This window comes from Anopheles moucheti, chromosome 2 (assembly GCF_943734755.1).
Source record: "Anopheles moucheti chromosome 2, idAnoMoucSN_F20_07, whole genome shotgun sequence".
Lineage (NCBI taxonomy): Eukaryota > Metazoa > Arthropoda > Insecta > Diptera > Culicidae > Anopheles > Anopheles moucheti.
Window position 1 is genome coordinate 22152477 of NC_069140.1, and position 20994 is coordinate 22173470.

General features: G+C 44.8%; 4 protein-coding genes across 4 annotated transcripts in view; 2 read left to right on the top strand and 2 right to left on the bottom strand.

Moving 5' to 3' along the window:
* Positions 1–727: 727 nt before the first annotated feature.
* Positions 728–3186, bottom strand: LOC128299009 (DEAD-box helicase Dbp80). The gene is made up of 6 exons (XM_053034840.1): positions 2851–3186; positions 2615–2778; positions 1661–2519; positions 1433–1595; positions 1243–1356; positions 728–1090 (listed from the first exon to the last, which is right to left on the bottom strand). Exons 1-6 carry the CDS (start codon positions 2953–2955, stop codon positions 951–953), a joined length of 1545 nt encoding a protein of 514 aa, XP_052890800.1. The 5' UTR covers positions 2956–3186; the 3' UTR covers positions 728–950.
* A 479-nt stretch (positions 3187–3665) lies between these two features.
* On the top strand, positions 3666–5526 carry LOC128298006 (uncharacterized). The gene is made up of 5 exons (XM_053033734.1): positions 3666–4402; positions 4481–4616; positions 4679–4823; positions 4894–5086; positions 5160–5526. The coding sequence occupies exons 1-5, from the start codon at positions 3686–3688 to the stop codon at positions 5517–5519; spliced, it is 1551 nt and encodes a 516-aa protein (XP_052889694.1). The 5' UTR covers positions 3666–3685; the 3' UTR covers positions 5520–5526.
* Positions 5527–6179: 653 nt separating this feature from the next.
* The window catches only part of LOC128299346 (neurobeachin-like protein 1), a 47865-nt gene continuing 33050 nt past the window's right edge, over positions 6180–20994 (top strand). The window contains exons 1-11 of the mRNA XM_053035279.1: positions 6180–6230; positions 6319–6520; positions 6717–6865; positions 6956–7237; positions 7438–7521; positions 7962–8111; positions 8203–8475; positions 8554–8876; positions 8959–9651; positions 9712–10873; positions 10931–12832. Coding sequence (XP_052891239.1) covers positions 6180–6230; positions 6319–6520; positions 6717–6865; positions 6956–7237; positions 7438–7521; positions 7962–8111; positions 8203–8475; positions 8554–8876; positions 8959–9651; positions 9712–10873; positions 10931–12832 — 5271 coding nt within the window. The remainder of the gene's footprint in view (positions 6231–6318; positions 6521–6716; positions 6866–6955; positions 7238–7437; positions 7522–7961; positions 8112–8202; positions 8476–8553; positions 8877–8958; positions 9652–9711; positions 10874–10930; positions 12833–20994) is intronic.
* LOC128299586 (uncharacterized) lies at positions 13160–19235 on the bottom strand. The gene is made up of 2 exons (XM_053035591.1): positions 19206–19235; positions 13160–15136 (listed from the first exon to the last, which is right to left on the bottom strand). Exons 1-2 carry the CDS (start codon positions 19233–19235, stop codon positions 13160–13162), a joined length of 2007 nt encoding a protein of 668 aa, XP_052891551.1.

Below are 20994 nucleotides of genomic sequence, written 5' to 3' on the forward strand. Positions count from 1 at the left end.
TTGAAAATATCTACCTTTTAACGAAACAAATGTCACAAAGGATCAAGGTTTAACGAAAATTGTGTTTACACGGTAGGCGGTTCAGGTTCAAGTAAAAAGATGCTGTCTGTTGCTAGAAGATTTTGGTGAAATGATCGTATAGAGTTGTTGGGAAAATGCTAAGAAAAGACAATCAACATTCTACGAAATGTTTACAAAGGTATAGTAGGGAAATTTAGGCTGCGTTCTTTCACATAAGCTGATGAAAATTAGGCTACGTACTTTCGGGTTAGGTTGAAAACAAACACAGAATTTTCGCAAACCGTTGAGCTCAGTTTTTAATTAAATGTGATTTAGTTACAGTTAAGGCTTGGTTCATTTAGAAATGGGGCACTTTGATTGATTTATAGTGGGGCCTCCCGTGGACAAAAAATGGAAACTTTTGACAGCGTTTTGTAGACAATAGTAAACATTTCGCTTTGTGAAAACTTCACGCAATTTTGTTTTCCCTGCTCCAAGATATTCGACATGCAAGAGGAGCAGCGAAAACTAATAGTGCACAATTATCTGCAAAAACCAGCAGTGTCATCTCGGGAGCTAACAAATCTTTCAAATCAAGACCGATTTATATCGCCAGATGATTAACTAGTGCGGCTATTGCTTTCTCAAAATCTCTTACCTTTTGAATTTCTCATTTGATTCGTATATATTGCATCTAATATAGAAATAATTCCGTTACTAGTTAAAATAACATTCGGAAGCATAATTTCATTTAAAAACAATAAAAGCACATCGTCACATCGGTTTTTTTAGCGATAATTTCCTTTGTTTTTCATCGTCGAAGTTTTAGCTTCTTGAAGTAATTCTACCCTATATCGTTCAGCGGTAAAGTTGAAAATCTGCTTTTAAAAGCTAAATTACTTAGCACAATTGCATGCTGTCATACGTGTATCTCAACCCCTAAAGCCTGTTTAGGAGCCAATCTTTTCGATTTCGTCCGAATTCTCGGCATCCAGAAGTTGGATCTTTTTCTGGAAGTGTGCTTCAATGGTTCGGCAAATTTCCATGCTGTGGTCGCTGTCGACAAGATTGATGGCGATACCGTTTTTGCCTAAAATTGAAAATATACAGTTACATTTTAATGGGTTTTCCTAAGCAGCTTTCACAGGTAACTTATAATCTAGTAATAAGACACACGGCATGAGTTATCAGAGATGAGTGTCAGAAAGAAGAGTAATGTTTGCAATATAAATTCGATCTTACCAAAACGACCCGTGCGACCAATTCGGTGAAGGTAAGTTTCACAATCAGCTCGACCATTCTGGTCCATGGGCAGATCAAAGTTCACCACAATCGTTACTTGCTCGACATCGATTCCTGCAAAGCGAAAGATAAAACAATGATAACAATTAAGGGCCAAAAACGTTACTTTCGATAATTTCTGACTGCATACCTCTGGATAACACGTTCGTAGTGATGAGTACTTTTTCCAGCCCTGCACGGAATCGGTCTAGTACGGCCAACCGTTGCTCGACTGTGAGCTCACCGGACAACACTGCCACAGAATGTCCATCCTGGGTCATCTTACCAGACAACCAACCGGCGGTTTTTCGAGTCTACGAATGAAAAAGTATGATAAATGGCCATTTTTATGCGAAGGATCATCAGCCACCAAACTTACATGACAGAAGATGATAGCTTGGCCAACCGTTATCACACCGTAGATGTTTGAAATGGCCTGATACTTTTCGTCCTGGTTCTTACACTTAACGTAGTACTGCTTGATGTTGTCAAGCGATTCCTGCTCCCGGGCCAGCCGTATAATGATCGGATTCGGCACGATGTACTCGGCAAAGTCCATCACCTCCTTTTCGTAGGTAGCCGAAAAGAACATCATCTGACAGGAGGACGACAACTGTTTGTGGATGCGGATGCATTGATCCTGATGCCCCTGGGTAGCAATCATCACATCCGCCTCGTCCAGCACGAACACGGAAATCTTTCGCAGATCAAACGCACGGAACTTGATGCCCCAGTCCATCAGTTTGCCCGGCGTACCGATGATGATGTGATCGGTAATCTTCTTCCCTTTGGGCAGTTCCTCGCCACGGACGGCAAACCGAAGCTTAATTTCCTTACAAAACTTTGCCATCTTGGCCGCAACTTCCCCCGTCTGGATCGCAAGTTCATACGTCGGCGAGAGACAGATGACCTGAGGATAGGGTTTGCGTGGATCAACCCGGCTCAACATTGCCAGCACAAAGGCGGCCGTTTTGCCCGTTCCGGACTGGCTTTGGGCGATCATGTTCTGGGGCGGATCGGCCAACAATGTCGGCAGGGCTGTTTCTTGAATCTTCGACGGAGCGTTAAATCCCATCGCATACACACCCTGAAGCAGCTCCGGTTTAAGGTGTAGAGCCTCGAACGATTTGACGGAATGTAATGGCGAAGATGGATCTTTGCGCTGCACCTCCAGGTCTAGTTTGGATTCGACCAAACCTTTGCGAATGATTTTCATTAGCAAACTTGCATCGGCCGGACTAGTTATTGGGGAAACGAAAGAAATTCATCATAATTTACCACCTTCATAATTTTGCCGGCCACCTAGTCACACAATTTCCAGCACAATGCTTACTTCACAGTTTCGATTTCTTCGGAACCAGCAGCTGGGCCGGCAGCTCCAGCTGCTACTGTAGATCCATTTACGGCATTCTCGGCATGCTCTGGCTTCACTGTTGACGCTTCCTGTTTACCGTCGCCACTTCCTTTGTCCTTGTTTGCGATAATTAATCCATCTACCTGCACATGTTTGAAACGAGATACAACACTACGTTAACGCCGTACTGTGACTGTTTTCCAAAATACCCTTACCAGATTCGAGATTTCCTGGTCTTCCGTTTTCTGCACCCAGTTTGTTGCGGCAGCCGCCGCAGTGGCAGCGCTCGCATTCGTACTTTCAGCAACCGAGTCCGCCATCGCAATGCTGTACTATTCAGTGAATTTGTGAGTAAACGCTATGGCCGGTGTTCAGCTTGGTCGCGATACGGGCGGTGTACTCGCAGGTGTACTGATTGCGGGTATCGTTTTTCTTCGAACCAAACACACGTTGGTTATACGGCCGTGGACTAACAATGCACGGAGGAAAACGTTTTGACCACAAAGCGAAAGCGGAAAAAGGGTACAGCAAGCCAAGAGCGGAGAGCGAGCGTCATCCGGCGCGGGCAAGAATTATGTTTGACAGTTCACAACCACCTTGACCAGGGTTTGAGAACCACATAAAATCCGAAACCATTTGTTATTTGTTCACTGGATATGTTGCTTTTAATGTTTTCTATTAACGAATTGGCAATTTGCCGAATTATTTATGAAATCAAGATTGGAATTTGTTGGCTGTTTACTATTTTAATGGTTATTGAATGCGAATGAATGGCTAAGAGAAAACGAAACTGCACAAGAAAACTTTAAAAAATTGCGAAAATATTGAATATTATATCATATACTAAATACTAAGGTAAGATCGCTTCAATTACTTTGATACTACTAAACAAATAATGGTACTAAATAAAAGTTATTTCAAACAAAACTCCTTGTGCAGTAGCACTGACTGTTTGACAAATGTCATTGCAATAGTTGTTATTGTTTATTCACTAAATTGTTCAATATACCTCTGCTCTGGTACACAGGAATCGGGAACCTGAACGCCCAGATGAATATAAAGATATATCTTTCATCGAAGCTGATAGAAAAATGTACATTTTGTGAACTGTACGGTTTGGTGGAAGATTTACGCGATGAAATCCGGTTTACGGTGCTGGACGCAGAGCCGCTGCCCAACTACACCGAACCTATTGGGAAGATATGCAGTGTGGCCGACTACATGCAATTCCGGACGGCGCAAAATGATAAAACGCTCCGGGAACAACTCGCAAGGGAGGATAACTTTCTGCGGTTAGCTATTTCCAACAGCGGTCGTATCAAACACGTAATGGCAAAGGTGAAAGGCGTGACGATAGAGTCGCTCAACAAGCTACTTATCATATACGACGAAAAGGGCTTCAGCAATCTGGCCGAAAACGATCTGAACGCCGAAGACTGTGATAATGATTTGCTGCATCTTGCACGACTGATAAAGGCTAGCAAATCGGAGTCGACCGGTTGGATGGAGAGACTGCACGCCCTCGCCGAACAAGATGGGGTCCAACGATTGTACGAAGTGTTGCTTCCCGTCGGCAAGGGTTTGGGCGTGATGTTTAGAAAGACGGCATTGTATTACCATTTTAACGAGTGGGTGGAATGCATACAGCAGAAGGATGCAAATGCCGTGAAATGGACTTTGCTGATAGATATTTGTTTCGGTGTTGCCATTATGAGTCTAATCATTTGTTTCGGAAATCCAGGCACAAGGTTCATGGAATTCGCCGAGGTACTATTCTGATATCCAAAAGATTATGTTTATAGAAGACAATTCATTAATTTCGATAACCTTTTCCTTCTATTCTAGATTGTTGTCGACAGCCTTTTGCAACTTCTACAGACTCTGAGAGGCAATCCGATTGGATTGAAACTCAACGGTTCTTTGAACGAATTTTTCTTTAGTTGCTTTAGCTACCAGGTCGACCTGTGGTGGATGTTTTTAAGTAAGTGAAACTAAACATTTTGATCACCTGCAGTACATTTTGTCGTTTGAATGCAATTTCAGTTATACTATCGCCAGCAATTCAGTTCCTCTTCATTCCATTGTCAATACTGGGTCTATTTGGACTATCGTTTCAAGTGGCCATGCTTTCGGACTTGATCGTTCTTGTCAGTTTGCATGCTCACTGCTGTTACATCTATGTTGCGGTGTAAGTACAAAAACATAAGCCGTAGTTTGTATAATGTTTCAATGCAATTCTTCTTGGCGCAAAATTACAGTCTGTATCGCATCGAAGTCGGAGGAATCGGAGCGCTTTATCGTACCGTGTTGGGAAAGAAGCGCAATGTGCTACGCAATCGTGTTGAAGCACATGATTACATGAATCGTCAACTGTTTCTTGTAACACTTTCCTTTACCGTATTGCTTTTCCTGTTTCCCACCATTCTATTCTACTACATAGTATTCGCCTCGGTACGTAACACAATTGCAAGACTAAGTGCTTCTTAGTGCAATTAAAATCTTTCCTAACTGAACCATCTTGCAGCTTCGCTTTGCAATTTATTGTCTATCGTACACACTGATGAAAATACGCCGCACCATACTAAGGTTTCCGTTCGATGCAATGATTCGATGGGTAAGAGGAGTTTACACGAATCTAGAAAGCTTGGAAATCTACAACATTGGTTCGATAGCGAAGGAAAACGTGACGATCACATATGTAGCACCCAGGTCGGCCACATTCTGGTTCCGGGACACATCGAGCGATTTCCCGCGCTTGGATCCGAAGCGCCAAACCAGCACTTCGATTGGGGAGTTTTTTGTAAGTTTAGTTAAGGGAGAGCAGGTTTCTTTTATCCAGCCAGACGAACGAATTTCGAAGCCTGTAAAGGAGAAAGAACAATAAATATCTTTCCATTGAATGTTTTATGTTTGATTTGAACGGATAAAAATGGTAAATAACGATGTCTTCAAATATTTCATCCTGTGTATTGTACGTGGTATTTTCACAGGGTTGAAGAACACACATTTTAGAAAAAGGTGTTCAAGTTTTGCAGTTGAAAACGTTTGGAATATAAATTTGCAACAGTGAGTGTTGCAAATAGTACAGTAATTATATTAATCCACTATAATTTCTGTCCCTGATATTGTTGCAAAGTTTCTTCGAGTTCATATATCGATCTTAACTGTCAAAATTAATCTCAGAATAATATGAAATGGCATGCATGAACCGACCTCGTTGGTGACGAATTGTTGTGATGTTTCAATGTTTTCTTTCCGTGGTGTTTTTCTACTGATAAATGCATTTTTATCATTGCATTTCGCGTGCGTACATTATCCATCGTCGTTTGCCAGAACGCAGGAAGCGAATAGTTATCATCTCCCCGGTTGTATACACGTAAAGGGTACATCGTCGCACAGGTGACTCATAGCACTTGAATTGAAGTTGCGAGGCACGTAACGCATTTCGTGGACTGTGGGCGAGTGAAAATGTGTAATAGAATGTGCTGCTGATCGATTGATTACCAACTTACCGTCACGACGTAACCGGACACGGAAAGCTGCAATGGATTCCAGAAAAGATATCTACAACCTTTGGGTGCAATACACGACGAAGGTGGGTTCAACGATGATGGCGAATGTGTAACAAGGTGGCCGAACTATTGACTATTGATGTTTATGTCTTTTTTGCTTCTTTCTTTTAGAACGAGGAATCTTACTTTCGCCAGTTCATAGCAGGGTTTGTCAGTATATGGCACTCCCAGCTGCAGCTCGACTTCGAAAACGCCCCCCGATGGGACAAGGTGGCGCCGGATCTCGGTCCACATTTGAGTCGCCTGCCAGACGAGCTGCTACCTGCGATAGAAAAGTTTCTGATAATCGCACGAGATGGCTGTGAGAATGTAAGCAAACATTGCATAACGCTGGAGAACGCTACCCCTATCACAACAAAGCACAAGCCCATCCGTTATCGGGCAGAGGGTGAACCTCCGTACCCGCAACGGATGTTTGTTTTGACGGCGTTGATCAACATAAATGACCTGATAATTTATCCGATTTTTACTCGTACCATGTACCTCTTTCATCCAGGTTCGAGAAGCAGGCAGTGCGCGTGATAGTTCGATGAGCGAAAATGTGCTGCTGGTCCAATGTCTGACCGTAATTTGTCGTCATTTCGAAAACATTTCCTCCGTCATCAACTCCAGCAACATTTCCAGCTGTATCGCCATTTCTAATTGTATTATAACACAGGTAAGTGCAGGCATGAAGCAACGGTTTGCCGGCGTATATTAAATGCACGTTTCCTCTGGATGTCCTTGAACTTGCTGGAAATGTAATTAGCTTAACAAGGAGCAGCAATCCATCGACCCGGAAGCGGATGTACTGTTTGTGAAAAGTGTGGCCCGACTGCTGGAAGTGCTGTACGATCCGTACTTGACGTGGAGAAGCTATCTGCGCGGTGAACACGCCGATTACGGTAGCTTGAGCTACAAAATATCTCAACTGCAACCGGAAATAGTGCCATTTATATACGATTGCTTCCAGAGCGGTAAAGCTACCAAGAACGCGCGTATTGGCGTGGACTTGGTCCACATTCTCGGTGCAGTCATTGCGGGATCTCAGGTAATTGATAGAAGCAACATTTAAATTAACGTTTCTCGAGAAGATTGGTTTGCGCTAACGACAATACTTTAATGTCTTTTTTGGCACCATTTCTCTCCGTTTTTTTTTTCGATCTGTTTGGTGATTGAATATGTTCACTCTACTACGGTTTATTTTCCATTTCTTTCTACTCTATGTCCAACGGTAAACACGTTTTATAGGGAGCTTTACTTAACGTTCCGCTACCTAATGTCAATTCATACTATTTAAATAATCCGGTCGGTGAAGGAAACGAACATGTTTCGGTGAGTTGGGTTATGTCCTCTGTACTGCATGCATGCTTTATCGGCTTTGTAGAAGATTGGAGTTTTAACTGTTAGCTTTGCCAGGTACTAAACTGCATGAAACGGTATCCTAATCGTTAGATTATCGAAGTAGCTCATTAAATATTTGGCCACCTTATCGTTGTTCATTACTTTAAGAAGATTTTCTTAGGCTTAAGTTTTTTTTATAGTTGTATTATCAAACTGCTGATTGTTCTGTAGTTCGATTATCTTTCGCTCGTCTTACATCTCTCAGATACAATTGATATGTTATTGCAATGTGTGTATTATTTAATATTTAGTATCTTCATTCTCATTTGCTTAAAACCAGGTATATTGGTCTGCATTAAACTTACCCTTTCACTAGATTCATTTGATTACTACTTCAATAATGTTATTGTTTTTGATTGCTCGTTCCTCAGCACAATGGGCTCCGTGCCATAAGCCCTGCAACAGTTACCATCATTATAGAAGTAATTTGTAAATGGGAAAGCGACGCTGAACTTCGGGCACTGATGCTCCATTGTTTCGCATTAATGGCAGTTATTCTTCAAAAGTCTAGTCCGGAACAGGTAACAGATGCATCCGTATACCGCTGCGTTTACCCATTTACCACCACGTTTGAGTGAATGTTATTGGGGTTTTGTTTAAATTTCGTTTCAGCGTCAAATTGATTTGCTGACCATTTTTCAACTGTACATAGGTTCGATACGTGACCTGCTGACGACGGAACACTTTTTGACTAAAAGTTCCTCGATCGGTAGTTTCGAATTGTCTCACGACGATGATAATTACATCGATGTTGGTGCACTCTGTGCCGCTTTAGCGATCATACGCGAATTTGTACCGGACCACGCAAACAAACTCATCCTGTGCAATGCCTTGTTCGAGGCAAAGTTTCTCGCCAATTTGGTACAGATTCCGGAACAAGTGAAGGTAAGTTGAATGTGATACCTTTATATTTTCGTGGTTATTTTACTGTTCCTCTGCTTAAATTTTCCTTGCGTTCTACAGAAATGGAACATTGATCATCAAGCTCTCGGTACGGTGCTAGTAGAAACGCTGCAGAAGTTGTGTTGCAATTCAGAAAAAATGCAACACAATCTGATGCACACGAATTACATCAATGTGCTGTTTGATGGCCTGCGTGCTTTCGGCAAACCGTCGTCAAGCCTGATCAGTCAATGTTTGGGTTTCGCATTTGACGAACATGATACACGGCAGGCGAACCCCGTGGTCATCGTAAAGCTGATAGAATGGATTCCGCTAATGGGAGAAACGGAGCAGAACATGCTTAGCGAAGTGCTGTTGAAGAAATGTGCAGCCACTATGCAAAGGTTACAAGGAGAGAATGCATAGCAGACTACTGATCAAACCAACATTAACCGTACGCGTGTGTTTCATTTTGTTTTTCTACAGCAAGCAACACGTCTGCAGTCAGAAGTCAATCAAACGAATCGTGGATGTTTGCCTCTCATGTTCGCAACGCTTGTCTTCAAAATGTGCAATAAATCTGCTGAAACTGATCGAAGAGCTAGCCAAATATAGCATCTATCCGGCGGAAGTGAACAGTTTGTTCCGCCTGTTGCGCCCCGAGACACAGTTCGAGTACCGTAAGCTACTGCTTGAAACACTGTTGCGCATAACGCATCACCGAAGTACGGTGGGTATCGTACCGGACAATTTTCTCGACATTCAAACGAACACGAGCGGCATAACGATACCGGAGATACGCAAATGGGAAACGACACATGGTTTCGTGTTTCACGCCTGGCTACGATTGGAGGAGGAACATTCGATAGCGCAGAACTATCGCCGGCAACTGTTTAGTTTGACGACCAACTACGGTACTGGGTATGAATTTTTCATCCAGAAAAATGGCAACTTTGTGGTGAGTGTTATCACGAAGAAGGAATTCTTCACCGCCACCGTACAGTCGCCCCAGCTGCTCGATGGCCGTTGGCATTCGGTGACGGTCAGTGTCGTACCACCGAAGCGGCTGTTTTCGTACCATCAGATAAACGTGTACATCGATTCGGTGCAAAAGCTTGGATCGACGATGAAGTATGCATCGTTTGCGGAAGTGTTCTACTACTGCTCGATCGGTGCACCGTACAACAACTTTCGCAAAGTATCACACACTTCACATCAGTCCAACTCTGCCCGCATGAGTCCTGTACCGATCGATCTGACTGCATCGTCGAGCGGCGAGAAGGAGGAGAAAGTAAAACCTTCTGGTCTGTTTCCGAACCTGATCGAGCGCACATTCTTCCCGGGGCTGGTATCGCAAGTGCCGAACTATTTTACGCTACCAAGCAAATCTACGTCGTCGCTCGATCCGAGCGTTAAGTCGTACCCCATCGGTATGCAGGACCTTGTGTTCGGTGAAGCGATCTGTCTGAAGGGACAGCTGGGAACCGTGTTACTGGCGGATACGAATGTGAACCTGAAGAGTTTGTTCGAAGCCGGTCCGAATGTGGCGAACGTGCTGGCAACGGATATGATCGAATCGTTCGATATGGCCTCCAAGTTTGTGTTTTGTTTCGCTCCTAATGCATGTTTCGATGGGCTGTGTTTGGATCTCGCACCGGGAAATCAATACAACGGCCATCTGGTGGCCAGCGTGGCCAATACGCTTTCGTTGCAGAACGCTCTGAACGGAATCGGTGGTATGGTGGCGTTGTTACCGATTGTAGACAGCATAGCGCTGTTGCCGGACTCGGATATTCCATCGGCAAACGAACTGATATCGCTTAGCCCAGTAGAATCGCCCCTGAAGGAGGAACACTTTGGTGATTGGGAAATGTTGCAGGTGAACTCATTGACCGAGGCAAAAATAATTCAAAACCCGATGGCTTGTTTTCTGTGCCTGGTACGCAACTTTATCAGTGGCAGTGAGCTGAACAAAGAGAACATGCTGAAAAATGACGCAATTGCCATCATGAGCACATTGCTTCAGCGGTGTAACGAGCGACTGTTCGACGTAAATGTGCTAATGGCGATGCAGCTGCTGATCGAGTCGATACAGAATGAAATGCCGTCCGGAAATATGGAGCTGCTGCATGTGCTGCATCGCGATCTGGTGTTTAACTTTCGCATCTGGGCGAAAGCACAGTTTCAGATTGTGATCGGCCACGTACAGTACATCAGCACCATTATCAAGGATGATCGGAAATACTTTCGGCGCCACTTTGGTATACAGTTTGTGTTGGATGTGATACATGAGCATTTCACACACAGTACGAACCTTCCAGCGCAGGATGCAAAGATGGTGCGGGAGTCGCTGCTGAGGATCGTCCGGTACTATATTCAGAAGGAGGTCAACATAAAGGAGGTAATTGAGATTTTGTTTGTTTGTTTGAAGAGACATTTAATTATGTTTTACCTTCAGATATCGGCGGTTTTGACATTCCTCACTACAACAAAGCACGAGTCGACGGTTGGAGAAATTATCGATATGCTCATACTGCTGATTGAAGGAAAACACGTGAAGGATCAAATATTCTTACTTATGTATGAGCCACACATGGCAGAAGCGATGTACATGCTATTTATCGATCGTCATTTTGGCAGCGAAGTGCACACGAAGCTTATCAAATTCATCACTGGTATGCTGTGTACCAAGAGAATATCGGCGAAACATAAGGCAGCGTTAAGACTGTACGATACAACCATCGAATGCCATAGCCTTTATCCCGGGTTGTTCTCTTTTATGCTTCCCTTCCAACTGGAACCGCACGTTATCCTTGGTCTGTTGGATCTCAATTTGAGCTCCGACACGGAAATGGGTTACGCCGGCGCACTGTGTCTTATGTATCATTCCAACCTTTCGGAACTGTCGCTTAAGTTGGAAATAGCCCGTCGTCTAATGACGAACACTTTCACGAAACCAAAAGCCCCCCAAATGATAGCGAAACAGGTCGGTTGGCAGGAGTCTATTGCACGGCTGTTGATAAAGAAACCGGTCGAAAACCGCCCGGAACAGGAAGGATCCGAGAAGGGTAAGGAAAATTTGCTCACCGACATGGACGAGGTAGTAAAGCGGGAAAGCGAATCGTCCGTGGCTGGAGCGGGTGTTGATGATTTGATCGTGTTTGATGAAGACAATCTGGAGCTGCACGTACAGGAAGGCGGTAAGCAACCGAACTCCTTCATGGCCGAAGCGGCAACGGCAATTGAGCACGAAATTAAGGAACTGGCAGATACGGTCCAGGAAGCGGTAGTAGACAACATTGCTTCATCGATCACGTCAGTTTACTCTGTAATACGGCAGAAGACGTCGGATATACAGGATACGATCGGTTCGCTAACACTGAGCTTCGAAGAGTCTGCTGGACGGAAGAAAAAATCCTCCTTAAGCAGTAGCAGCGAGGAAAATGTGTCCCTGGACGAGTCAGGATCGCTTGCTGGAACAGGTTCGATGGTGGTGGAGGATCTGCAGTCGACGAAGAGTGCCGAAGAGTTGGACAGTAGTGCGGGAAATAGTGTTGATTCGACCAGTGAAAAGTACGCAGATGATAACGAGGAAGAAAATCTCGTTTGTCTAGTGTCCAGCAGTTTGTTTACGATTTTGTGGCGTGGTGTTGAAAATTCCAACGATTCGTGGCAGGAACGGGGTCAGGTGATGGCCTGCATCAACCTGATTGCGCTAAATAATGAGCTGTACTGTTCCCACCTGGCATTGCGGCTGCGAATACTGGAGATGGGTGTACAGGCAGCCCTTATGGATCTGGCAGAAAATACACACCTTGCACTAATCCATCAGCAAAATGCGGCCCAACTGTTACGGCTTGCGTACGATTTGGTTGTGCTGGATCCGAACGAGGACGATTCGAAGAAGTGTTCGGTGAAGCTGCTCGACGGTGTCTTATCGCTGCTGGACATACTGATGGTCTTTCAGCAAAGCAGTAGCGATGATTGGTCCGAAATGTCGCATCTCTGTTTGGGACTGCTGCTAAAGTGCTCGCACAACGCTAATTCGGAGATAGTGGCAATGGCAACGGCGAAGCTGCATGCGTTGCTGCAGAATCGCATCAATCAAGACCCGGCCGAAATAGGCTACCTAATGTACAGTCTCAACCAAGCAATGTGCAACGCAATAGAGGTGGACAACTCGGAGCAGTACTCGTTCCTCATACCGGTAATGAAGGCGTTGCTGGAGAAATCGCGCACGGTGCTTGGATTGGCCACACACACGCCGGATCTACCGGCGACATCGTCTGGTCCGATTTTCTTTCAAGATTTTCAAACGTACTGTGCTAGTCGCCAGTGGACAACATTCGTCGATAAAAAGGTAGGTGCAATCTTTAGTTCTTCTTAGGTTCGCATATTCTTTGGACCATGTTTAGAATACTTAACTGTTGACTGCCATTTCTCAATATGTTCCGCCACTTGAACGTCTTTTACACGCTTGACGTTTATAACATGCCACTGCGGCACAACGCCTCCCTTAATATTTATTGTTGGACAAACTTTAAAACAGTTTAATAAATAGACTATCCCTTCTATATCAATCTGTGAAAAACGAAACGTAACGAAACAATACTTATTGCTACGGTTAATACTATTGCAGAGAGAATCGCACTGGTAAAACGCAACGACACACGGTGATGCCCGTCATCTACAAGCCTACCGTCGTTTCCGACAGATCTTTTTTCTTGCGATTGCCGCGCGCTCGCGTCCCAATGTCACTGATGTCGTCGTAATTTTCTTCATCATCATCATCTAGCATGGTGTAATCGAGGCTACTGCTGGCACTACGATAGTGCTGCATGTCTCTTCTTCTAGTCGGTAAAAATCCGGTACTAGGTCTATCACTGCCAGCGCTTCCGGCTTGACTCGAACCGGCATAGTAACTGTGCGAGTTAGACTTTTGTATCGACAGAATGTTCAAATCGTCCAGTCCAATCGGTTTCGATGGCCGATGGGCCTGGTTAGCTTGAAAATAATTGTTCAGATTCAATTGCTTCGTATCATATTCAACCGATTTGCTGGTTGAAACCGAAGTGGAGGCAGGTGATCGTTGGTTGTTCGGTTCACGGCCCTTGGCCGAGGCGCTACCCTTGTTCTGCGACGAAAGCAGTACATAATTGGACGGTAGCGTTTCTTCGGCCCGTGGGAATGTCACACCCGCCGGTTTGGAATGTTTGATCTGTTTCTTCGGTTCAAAGTCTAAAAACTCGTCCGCATCTATTGCCACCTGGTGGAAATCGGAACTCGAGCCGAACGCGTCGCGCAGATCGTCCGTGTCGAGATTATGGGCAATGGTTGAGCTGGGCAGCTTGGGTTTCTTCTTACGACGATTCTTGATTCGTTTATCGCTGCCAGCTGCTGTAGGGAACTGCTCATCGGACGAATCCTGCCCGAACGGGGACGGTTGTTTACTTTTGACCGGGATTCTCTGTGACTCCGAACCTCCCTCGTAATAGGAGGTGAAGGAGGAGAAATGATCATCCGCACCACCGATCGTCTGGAGCGTACTGATCGGAGGTTTGTTGGGGTTTGTTTTTGTGGGCGTATGGAACTGCTCCTGATCGTACCTTGTCGGTAGGCTGGGTATGTAATCTTCCTCACTATTGCCCACGGTGCTGTGGGAGGTGGAGTGCGTTGAGCTGATGCCACCGTTGTGTGGCGATCGTTTGTAGGTCGTATCAAAATCTCCCGAAGGTTCGAATAAATTCGACTTTGAATTCGATGGAACTTCGTACGACGTGATCGGCGTTTTGTAGGGATCCTTTCGATACTTTTCCAGTGGTAATTGATGCTTCGATCCTGTGTCTCCAAAGGTGGAGGAAGAGTCGGTATAGATGTTACCTTTGCCGGACGGTGTGGTGTAAGTGTTTATGGCAGTGGAATCCGCAAACGATGGCTGTTTGTTGCTCGAGTGCGAATAGCTGTGCGAATATCCTCCAATATTGTGCGTATGTTTGCCGCCAGGGAAACTCTCGAAGCTATTGGATGATTCTAAAAACGAGGGTACCTTCGAATCGAACGTGCCGTGTCCGTTTCCAAAGCTGGTCTTTGAAAATCCACCATCAAAGTTTGATATCTCGAAGCTAGGTTTCCCGAACGACGACGAAGAAGAGGAAGAGCTTCCTTGGTAGCTGTGCTTTCCAAACGGCGACGATCCATCGTAGCTAGGCTTCCCGTAGGTGGAACCTTCGTAGCTAGTGATCGTCTGGCCGTACGCAAACGGTGGCGATCCGAAGGTGGGAGACGGATGTATCGGTGAACCATAGCCCGCCGGTGGTTCCCCGAACGATCCGTGATGATCGGCAAAGGACGCCTCGAACCCGGAACTGTACGGATCGTCGATCGACTGCGGTACATAGTGCGAAATGGGAGGATAGTTGATGTTCGGTGGCCCGTACTTGACGCGTGGCTTAGAACCGGGTCTCCGCGGTGGTCTCGGTTTGCGACCCCGCGGTGGAGGTGGTAGCTTTGGTCGGCGCTTTATAACGCGATGGATTTCAACCTCATGACGCTTCTGACGATGCAGTGCGGCAGGCTGGGGAAGATGTTCAACGGAGGTATTTTGTTGTTCGCCATCGTTGGTACCCTTGCTAGACTCTTCCGCCACAACCAGTACTGCGAAGAGCTGTCGGAAAGAAGAGCATACCCGGTCAAGTTAATGAAGATTATAATGAATGTATTTGTACACTTTAATTTTGTTAATGCAGCCCAATACTTAAACCTTTGTCGAAATATTAAGAAAATAATTCTGTGTTTGTTGAATCATTCGAGATGAATCATTCGTAAAAAGAATCAGGAAATAATCATTTGGAACATTTCGATTCTCAAAAGGTTCTAATTTTATTTTGGAAATTCTTTTCGTCAAGTTGTATTCAATTTTTTTAATTTTCAATGTTATAAACCTACAGAAATTTTCAAAAACTCTAAAGATTCGTATCAATTGATTCATGAATCTGTGAAGTTAAAAGCAAAAAATTCTTGACGCGATGCAGTCAATAATAGTAGAATTACCAGAATTATACGAATTGTTATAAAATTAACATAATAAACACGTTTCCGAAAGCTCCAAAAAACTAAAAAGTTAGAAACGGAAAGGTGTTTATCTAACAAAATGCAATAGATAGCTATAAGTAATCTTCATAGTAGAATCGTAGAACAGTAAATAGTCAAACATTAGTTAAAAACCCACAACTGTTCCATTTTACGACAGCAGATTGCATTTGGCGTGCAATGGTTTTGGATACGGCACAGCTGATCCGCATGTAATGCAACGAGTGCAATTTTCAAAACCCCCTCGATGCCCTCATAGCCTAATGGTGGTCACACCCTATCGCCCAAGCGGCCGGCTGACTATCGAATGACCGAGAAAAATCATTTACGCACCTTTCGCCGACACGCGAAGGCAACATCGACCAAGATGGTTCGGGTGAATGGCGCCGTGTCTCGGCACACGGTTCACCCCGCCACGGTGGCACTGCGGCACATTGTGTGAACCGCTAGGGTTTTGAACATAAATTACCCGATCTGCACCACCTATGTGCCAAAGGTGACCTCCCTGCGTAGTCGTTTTGTCTCAAAGGTTTTGTGCGTGCGTCGGATGGCGGCAAGGGAAGGTGTCCGGTCATGATAATACCACCCTACTCGCTGCATCGGTTGGTACTGCAATTTGAGCAGCAAATGCGCTGGCCGCTGCGTGACGGTACTGTTTGCAGCAGCCACATGGTCAACCAAGGCGTACGCGGCCGATTCAATGTGGGTTATTGAGGTTTTTACTTTTTCCATCCACCGACCATATTTCCACGAGGCGCAGCGTGCGACAGTGCGCTCGCGCGCGATAAGCGGATGGACGGAAGAGGGTGGACAAGTTTTTCTTTTTTCCAGGTGGAGTCGCAAAGAGGAAAAACTGGTTTGGCCGTACCGGCTCCGACTTTCGATTTCCTCCGTCCGTGTTTACCAACACCAACAACTGGCTGGCGGGTTTGGCAGCCTTTCAATGCTGCTGTTCACGCGTTTGATTGGTAGTAATTGGTGTGTTCGGTAAATGTGGTCAAGGCATAGTCACGATTCGTGCACGCTTATCTACCAAAGGGGTTGTGTTGTGCAGGGATTAGCGCGAAAGCTGGCAGGGAAAAGTGTCACTGAGCTGGTGGCCATATGCATAATCTTCATCGATGCACGACTCGGTGGGAAAGATATGAGAAAGGTGCACATTTCTTCCTCAGGGGAAAAGGATCTTCTTCAGTTTAACCGAAAAGGCAACCCTCAAGATGTAGGCTTATTTCTTTAAGATGATCCTAAAATATACGCTCGTTTGGTATGAAAAAAAACCACAAACAGCGACGCATCAATTTCAATGCTGCGAATGGAAATGATCATCATGAAAAGTAATTTCCCTCCGATCATCAGTCCAAGAACTGTTGCGGTGCGGTGACTGAACACCAACGATCGAACGCTTGCGGTTGGTTGGCCAACGCTCGCCAGGTGGTGACCGTTTGAGACCATTTGAATTTCTCCAATTTGAATTTCCTCACGGCAGGGCGCACTGTATTAATGCACCGTTTGTATGTGTTTTTTTTTTGCACATTGTCTATCGCCTGGAAAGTCAGGAAAATCTTGAGCTTCGTGCGTTTCACTGTCCTCCAAAGCGGCATTGCATGCGATCGGAAGTCGTAAACGTATTATTGCATTTTCTTCAGTTTCTCTTCCAGCTGTTTGCTGCTGTTGTTGTGATGTTGCGATGATTTTATGCGCTGTGAAGATAATCGAATAGTTAAATAATAATATATTCTCAGCAGCAAGTCTTGGCAGGTGTTACACCAGCCCATCATTATTATGCAGCCCTAGTGAAAGCATTCAGTGACTAGAAAAGAAATAACAAACAAAGAGGGAAAAAATGAAATTGTAGATAAAATTACGCACTCTACTTTCTCGTGTGTTGTACGGCTTGGACCTCAAGAGACCACAATCCCACTTCTGGGCGGACACCTACGATGGTCATGTTATGTAAATGTTTGTAAATTTATTGTGAGTTGGGGTTGGAGGAAGGATGGAAAATCCACTGGCCACAGTGATTTATTTGATATCCATGGTCCGGTATCAGCCTAGGGTAATGTAATTTAGGTGATTTAACCGATTATGCTCCACGTGGACTTCACTGTGTGACACGTTCTCCAAGCTCGCTCTGGAGGGTTTTTTTCCTGATAATCGAATACGCCAGAGCGTTAATATCATCATCCATTAGAGTTGAAGTGTTTATTCCTTTTGGGCGGTTCATCGCCAAACGATGGAGCCACATTCGGTAATCGGAGCAGAAGAGTGCCTCCGGTGTGTGTGTGTCTCTTCACCATCATCTTCGGAACCCTTCCTGCATGTCGGAACCATTTTCTTCCAGCAATTATGTAAACACACACGCAGCGGAAGATAAAGTGCCCTTCACCGCCCAGACACGGGCGTGTGCCGAACGGTGTTTTCGGGTCAAATGTTATGCATGGCAAAAGTGGCGTGTCTTAAGTGGATACGCTGGTTCACCATTTCGGTTGCCGATTAGGTTGTCAGTTGCTTAACGGGGATTTGAACGGGCGATTAGAAACCACACACACACACACCCCATATCGACGCGTGAAGCGTTGCGGAAGCAAACATTTTTACGCTGGATGGTGTTGACTTTTTCCACCTGAGTGCTTATGTTTGTGCGTTCGAGGCGCTAGTCAGAATGGGCCCGTGTGCCGTTGACTGCTGATGCAAATGGGTTTGTGAGCGGTTGAACATAATAAGACAATTAGGGAATGCTTCATTAACGATTCGGAGTGTTACAAGCGTCGTTAAATGGAACGTATCCCTTTTGATACTAACAATTACTCATTTAAAATCGCTTGTTGGATGCTTACACGATTAACATATCAATTATTTAATTAAAAACGCTACTTTTTTACTAAATTTTTCATCTTACGAAGCTTGGATCACTACTTTGGAAAGCTTTGACTCGCAGGAAACCTTTAACTCGCGCGTCATCTCCTGATATTTATTAAATTAACGATCTATACTATCTCTATATCTACACACTGTGTGAAGGTTATCTATCATGGTTAGCTTGCTCCTTCCTTACCAAACAAATCGTTAGAGCAGTCGTTACAGTTTCACAACACAAATGGTGTATGGCGTCTCTGTTTATGCGCGTATAAACGCGTCAACAGTTGCGCATAGCCGAGATAGAGATATAAAAGAAAATCCCCATTTCTTCGCGCAAACAGATTCGAGGTCAGGAATGATGATTTGACTCGAGCAGTATGTGCGTGTGTGTGTACGCAATGGACAATGTGTTGTTTTTTTTCCAGTGGCCTTTATGCTGCAATACTGGGGCATCTCCGATCTTGTCTCACTTATCACAACAATCCTCACGCGCTGCCAAATCCGTTAGTGGTACAATTTTTCGGTGCACACAGCAACACGGAAAGCTTCCAGGCCGTTTATTACCCGATCAACCATCATTATCGCTAACAGCACCGATTGCTGGGCGTAAATACGCGTCGATCGATCGGATTAATTAAAGAAAGGTACCCGTGGGCTGGTTGTAAAATGTTAAGCGCGTGTTAATAACGATCATCAGTGCATCGCGTCTGCCTTTTTGTAGTAGTTGTTGTTTTTTTTTATTTTAAATGTAGGTTAGATATTCCCGGTGATCTGAAAATATTTACCAAAAGCAAAAGCTGCTGCCAGCACGCCATGTTGTAGCATTCGCCAATCGAACTGCTGACCGATATTGCACTTTTCGTCACTGGTTGGTAATTGAAGTTTTTCTCGTGCCTTCTTCACGGTTAAAATATTTGATGATGTTTAATCAATTTTTTTTTCAGTCACTCCACTTTAAATTCACACTCTCACGTGAACTGTAAATTAATTATTTCGTCAGTTGTTCACTCATTAAATTTTCTTACACTTGTTTTGCTCAATCGTTTGCGATCGGCCGTACGTGGTATGGGGGAAAAAACAAAACTTTTCCCAACCCCAAACTGCGCGAATGGTTGATGTTTGTTTATCACCTATTTTCCACCCGAGTCCAGCCCGCAATTCCGGTTCCAACCTTTCGTTCCGTTTTTCTGTACCGTCCCAACTGTTTACCGCACACGAATCGCTTCACACGCGGAGCTAGCGTACTGTGCACTGTGTCTGCGTTTTTCCACTTTCATTGCGAAACTAAGCAGCCAACCCGCGGGAGGATCTTCTTTTATAAATTTCCAAACGGTGCTCTCGCTACGCGCGAAACGAACCGAACCGGCTTCCGCACGAACGTACCTGACCGGCGGGTTGCTTCGCGTTGGTTCCGCGAGGGTGAGATGGCACCAGACGGCTACGCTTAGATAGCACCGTGTGCAGCATTATACAGAAGACTTGAATGCTCTGGCACAAGCGACGAACCGGCGGGCGTACACGCTACAAAGGAGAAGGCATGCGGTGCCTGTGAAAGAAATGGCATATCTCAAACCGAGAGCCGTTCACCTTTTCCTCCTTTTTCTCAGACGTAGAGCATCGGGAGAAAATGCTCCACCGGTGGGTCGGTGTACGGTGCGTCGATCGTACCGCCCGCTACGGCGTTCCTTTCGTGACGCTACCCACCAACTGATGGGATCAGCCGAAAATATGAACGGCGAGATGGAGGAGGAAAAGAGGGATCAAAGCTTAGTCTGGGGTGGTTAAATAAATAAGACTGTATTGAGGGCTAGAATATCGGAAGCAGGAACTATGGCGATCGTACTTAAATGCTCCTTGGATAATATGTTGTGTTTGTATGTATTTAATGGGAAACCCTATTTTGATTAAAAATGCAATTATTGCAGAATTGATCATATGATTTGCCCATAACTGCTACTGGCTTAAGGTCATCGTCGAAGATCATCGTTTTCGCAGTGCGATTGAACAAATGTTACGATTCGTTTTCTGTTGGAAATTAATAAAAGCATAAACATACCAGATTAATTATCAGATTAGTAACGACATTATGTTTAAGTAAATACACCTACCGGTTTAAGCTTACACCGGTTTATCTACCAGTAGTAAGCATATCTGCCCTCGAATTTTCGGCACTTTCTTCTTCTGCGTCAAGTGAACCAGTGATGTTTCGTTCCTACGTTCACCATTACTTTTACAGTTGAGTGAAACCACTTTCCTTCATGAATAACATTGGAAATATGTGCCCGTTAAGCGCATACACCTTCACATCTGTGTGTACGAAATGTATGCTCAAACCGCAAAGGTTCGAATTGTGACACATTTCTTCTTGTGACCGGTGGATAAAAATCGAAAGTTGCTATCCGGGTCTCCGGTCATTCGGCCGGACCACAGCCCGTCGATGGTCGGTCGGCCGGCACAGCACACTGGCAGAAGGATCCAATCGGGGAGCCTTGAACTTGGCTTTCGATGTCAAAATTTTTCAACAGCAACCCAATACGCCAAGTCCGCCTTGTGCGTACAGTTTGTGAAACCATG

Coding starts and splice junctions, on each gene's coding strand:
- LOC128299009 (XM_053034840.1), bottom strand. CDS start 2,955: ATGGCGGACTCGGTTGCTGAAAGTACGAATGCGAGCGCTGCCACTGCG. Junction 1,596..1,660: donor AAGCTATCATCTTCTGTCAT/GTAAGTTTGGTG, acceptor TTTCATTCGTAG/ACTCGAAAAACCGCCGGTTG. Junction 1,357..1,432: donor TACGAACGTGTTATCCAGAG/GTATGCAGTCAG, acceptor TTCGCTTTGCAG/GAATCGATGTCGAGCAAGTA.
- LOC128298006 (XM_053033734.1), top strand. CDS start 3,686: ATGAATATAAAGATATATCTTTCATCGAAGCTGATAGAAAAATGTACA. Junction 4,617..4,678: donor CCTGTGGTGGATGTTTTTAA/GTAAGTGAAACT, acceptor ATGCAATTTCAG/TTATACTATCGCCAGCAATT. Junction 5,087..5,159: donor ACTACATAGTATTCGCCTCG/GTACGTAACACA, acceptor ACCATCTTGCAG/CTTCGCTTTGCAATTTATTG.
- LOC128299586 (XM_053035591.1), bottom strand. CDS start 19,235: ATGGCGTGCTGGCAGCAGCTTTTGCTTTTG. Junction 15,137..19,205: donor GGCAGCAGCTTTTGCTTTTG/GTAAATATTTTC, acceptor TCTTTCCGACAG/CTCTTCGCAGTACTGGTTGT.